At 44.2% G+C, this 4,778-nt stretch overlaps 1 protein-coding gene across 1 annotated transcript; it reads left to right on the forward strand.

Annotated features, from left to right (window-relative positions):
• Positions 1-2,704: 2,704 nt before the first annotated feature.
• Positions 2,705-3,712, forward strand: neurod6a (neuronal differentiation 6a). The gene has a single exon (XM_020512702.2). The coding sequence runs from the start codon at positions 2,705-2,707 to the stop codon at positions 3,710-3,712; it is 1,008 nt and encodes a 335-aa protein (XP_020368291.1).
• Positions 3,713-4,778: the final 1,066 nt, after the last annotated feature.

Here is a 4,778-nt window from a genome sequence, read left to right on the forward strand (position 1 = left end):
AAAATGACTGATTATGTGGAGAAAAAAGCTTGGGTTAGTGCAGTGATCTGCTGCACCGCTTGGACAGCAGTAGTAACCTCAGAAGGCTGAAAAGCAGCGAACGTATGTTCCATTGAAATCAGACGGTGGCATGTGTTAGACCGGTTTCTGATCTGTATTGTAATAATAATGACAACCAGGGCCCTGTTGTCTTGACTAGTCGGTACAATGGGAGTAGTAGACTATTAAAAACCATTTTTGGACTCATGAATTCACCATGCTGAATTCTTCCGGGCAACCGATTCAACGATAAATAAGCATGTCTCCACCTCGTTTGATAGCAGGTGATGTGATTAATATTTGGTAAAATATACACAAACACTGTCGCAGGTAGTCAATGGGTTGGCATTGACATTTGATGCGCACGACGGCGTTTTGGCTGTTGCCAATTTATTGAGGCCACTGGCACTTTTGCAACGTTCGAGTGGCACGTACTTCTGAATGAAATGCATTTTGATGCCATCTTTTGTTCACATCTGACATGGGCCTTCTGCATGTAACCACAAAACGTGTCAACACGGAAGGGGGTGGTGTTGGGAGGGAGGGAGTATGGGGGGGTGGGGGAGGCGGTGGTGGGCGGCGAAGGGGGAAGGGGGGAAGAAACCGCTCTGCTTTTTGTTTTTTAACCAGACCCCATGTGCAAAGTCCCCAACTGAAGGGATTGCAATCTGGCAGACTTCGCTGCGCGTAGCATCCGGAGTAGTAGCGCACGGCGCACTTCTGCGCCTGATTGGCGCTGACATGTGGGAACAGGGTTTAATAAGGTGTAAGATGGGACGTGTGTCATTGCCTTGCCTCTTGTTGGGAGCGGCTAGCTGATCCTGCCGGCCTCCTGTCTGACAGCTCGGCTGGCCCAATGGAGACGGTGATATTATTTGAAGTGTACGGGCTGCACCAAACCAACACCACCGCCCCCCCCCCCCCCCCCCCCCCCCCACACATACACACACCACCCCCACCCCCAGCTCCAGCCTCCCTCGGGGCGCAAGATGCCAGCGTCTGCACCTGCCAATCAGCGGCGGCTGCCCGCTGACGTCAGCAGCAGATGGCATGGTACCAGCGCTGGCAGTGGGCATCGCTGTCACTTCTCAGAGCGATCACGCACCGATCCTGCAGAGAGAGAGACAGAGAGAGACAGAGAGAGAGACCCTAACACTGCCGTCAGACTACGGACCAGTGCCCAGGACGAGCTGAAAATGAGCATCCCTCCCCAGCACTGATTTCAGGTAAGAATTCAATTCAGCAGCAACAACAATAACAATAACAAATAAAATCGAGGGGAACGATCGGACCATCGCTGCATTGCAACCCGACGTCGTTTATTTTGTTTCTTTTTTAATTGCCTTGCCTTAGTGTGCAAACATCCTGATTTCGCATATTTAAGGACTGGTGTGTTGACTTTGCAATTCAAACATTACCTGTCTCCTTCCCCATCCCTTTGCCACCAACGACTTCGTCATTATAAAATGCTTTGTCATTCCATTCATAGATTTTATTTAAACAGGACTTTCGTGTGAACAGCCAGCATTTCTGTACGGACTAGGGTTTTAACAAGTGCTCCTTTAGGTGTTGAATAGGGCTGCTGTTTTAAGCAATCCGACACCTGGGCGCATCCTTTAAGAATGGTCCAACATTAGTACTCGAATTTAAAACTAGTTTTCGAAGTGAGGGAGACAAAAAAAATCTTCTAACATGTAGGGCGTTGCTCTGTTGGAAAAAAAAAACCTTCCAAGTGTAACAGTCTAACTTTGAAGTGAATGGAGAAAATGTAAGTGCAAATTGCAATATTTCAGAATAGGAAGAAAACCCTATGACCCTCCATCTGTCAAATGATTTATTGCACTGCATAACTAGTGCCGGGGTTGGTGCTATGTAGCAAACGAAACACTTTCTTTTTCTAAATCAAGTGCAGGGTTTAATATTTCACAATAAAGGAAATTATTTTCAATTATTTTCTTGATCAGTCTTCTAACTTTCCGGCTGAGTGCCAAATCCATTCTATTGTTAATGCTTGTGAAACGAAATAGATTGTCACTGGCATCCAATGCAATGGGCTTTATATTGCCATTTTGCACTTAAAATATATCTTAAATGTTCCGAGCAAAATATGCAAAATCCTGTCGATTTAGGATGGACGATGTTGTACTGGTAAAACACACAGCCAGCCACTTCCAGTAGTGACTATCGTGTCTCTGGAGCTGGATGTAGCATTGTAAGCGATCCTGTAATTTTAATTACGATCCATGGGAAGTTTGAGACCCAAGGGATTCAAATCAAAACACTGGAACCGTCCTGTTTTCTTAAAGCTGTCAATTGCACGGTTTTTACATGTTCGTTTTAAGATTAGCCAGAAAAAAAACAGAAGTACATGCAGCATTGTAAAATAAAACACCCTTTTACCGAGTTTAAAACATTTGAGAAACTGCTCGCGCAAAGACAACAGTGAGATGGTTCTGTGCAACAGCACTAAAGCCTACGATATATCATTTTCCCCGTTATGAATATTTGGGGTTAATTTTTAAAAGACCTGCGCAGATTTTTTGATCTTCAACAAGAGGGTCTGAGTGGTGCAAACATAAATTTATTTTATTGCACTCTTTAGCTAGAAAGCCGTGCCGATAACCATTTCTTTCTCTCTTTCCCCTTCTCCTCCTAAGCTGACAACATGTTGACTTTACCAATTGATGAAGTTGTCATGATGCCCGGAACAAACTTTGATGATGTTAGCGAATCCGAGGATAAAGAGTCACAAACTTGTGCGGAGCATGAGCAATGTTCAATTGATCTCAACAACATCACCCCGTCGGTAGAGTCAGAGAGAGACGAGAATGGCAAGGAAGGCGAAGAGGATGAAGAACACCCCAAAAGGAGAGGACCCAGGAAAAAGGTGATGACGAAAGAAAGGATTGAGCGAGTCAAACTGAGGAGGACTGAGGCCAATGCCAGGGAGAGAAAGCGGATGCACGGTCTCAACAACGCGCTGGATAACCTTCGCAAAGTTGTCCCATGTTATTCCAAAACACAGAAACTGTCCAAGATAGAAACACTGCGCCTCGCTAAGAACTACATCTGGGCTCTGTCGGAGATCCTGCGCATTGGTAAGAGACCTGACCTGCTGACGTTTGTCCAAAACCTGTGTAAAGACTTGTCCCAGCCCACCACCAACCTGGTAGCTGGATGCCTGCAACTCAACACGAGAAACTTACTGATGGATCAGAACGGAGATGGAGCACATATCGCCAGGTCACAGTTTTCCTCCACCCTCTACACCTATCAAACCCCTGATCTCGGCAGCCCCTCAGTACAGAGCCCAATGGACGGCTCCTCGAAGTCCATCAAACCTTACAGCTACTGTGGTGCTTATGAGTCCTTCTACCAGAACGCTTCTCCCGAGTGTGTGAGCCCGCAGTTTGACGGTCCCCTCAGTCCTCCAATTAACTTTAATGGGATTTTCTCCCTGAAGCAAGAAGATCCATCTGACTATGTGAAAAATTATCACTATGGCATGCATTATTCTGCTGTGCCAGCCAGCCGTCCCCTTGGACAGAGCTACATGTTCAGCCCAGCCATGCGATGTGTGGTGCCCACAGACAGTACATTTCCTTACGATTTCCATCTGCGCAACGAGACACTTTCAATGCAGGACGAATTAAATGCGGTTTTTCATAATTAATGAGAAAAATAGTGGCTCTACAGATCACAAGTAATTAAGATAAAGCAGTGGGTGGTACATTAAATAATTGATACAAAATTGTTTTTAACAGCACGACTGCACTCATATTCGAATGTTACATTATGGCAGAGAAGCAATAATCGAAAAACTATGCAAGTGAGTAAATTATATATTAGTAACAACCCCTCGAAAGGGTAATATACACCATATGGGCCCTTCGTTACTTCTCGCGTACACTTTTCATTTAACATGATAATTTGTAAATACTTTTACTTAGTTTCACAAACACGACAGTGTTTTTACAAGTGGACCGTCTGGCAGATTATCTGGTCAGTTTATTTCAATGGCCCTAAGATGGAAGATAGGGCCGGGTAACCATTTAGGCGACATGTGAGTACTGAAGGATCCACAGTACTGTACACAGCGAGCCACGCACAAACTCTGGAGACACAGAAACATTTTAAGTGTTATCGATTTATTTTCTGTTGTTCGTGCCGGTGCAGCATTGCCAGTTTTCAGCAAAAGGGGAAAGCTTCCTTCTACTGTGCACATTGATCGTTCAAAGAAATGTCTACCTTTTAATACACGTCGTAAATATGATTTATATGGAAGAGACATTTTAGAAAATTACGGTTTGAAAACGCATCCACCGTTCTAATTGAATTAATTTGATCCAGACGATATTTATTCATACTATTGCAGTGAATTTATTTTTTTATGCGTCATATTTTGACGTATGTAACAAACGGCAGTCACAAAGGATTTGGGAGTGTGTAGTGATGCCCGTGAACAAGTTCGGAAAGGGTCACTGGCGAAGTATTAAAGTGTAACCGTGTGCAAACTTGTCCAAGTGTCTTACTAATGCATTAACATACTTCCTGATCTTAAGGAAGTATGGCGTGAATGATTTGACATATGCAATGAAAAGCTGGATCGATTAACGCGTATTTTTATGAATTATTCACCCTGTTCCCCTCTGATGTGTGAAGTGAACGTCTCCCTCTTCCAATAAACTCGTTTGGTTTCGATCAATTTGTGGATTATTTTTCAGGGAGATTCGATGTTT

The sequence above is a fragment of the Rhincodon typus genome, chromosome 4, assembly GCF_021869965.1.
Source record: "Rhincodon typus isolate 14 chromosome 4, sRhiTyp1.1, whole genome shotgun sequence".
NCBI classification, from domain to species: Eukaryota; Metazoa; Chordata; class Chondrichthyes; order Orectolobiformes; family Rhincodontidae; genus Rhincodon; species Rhincodon typus.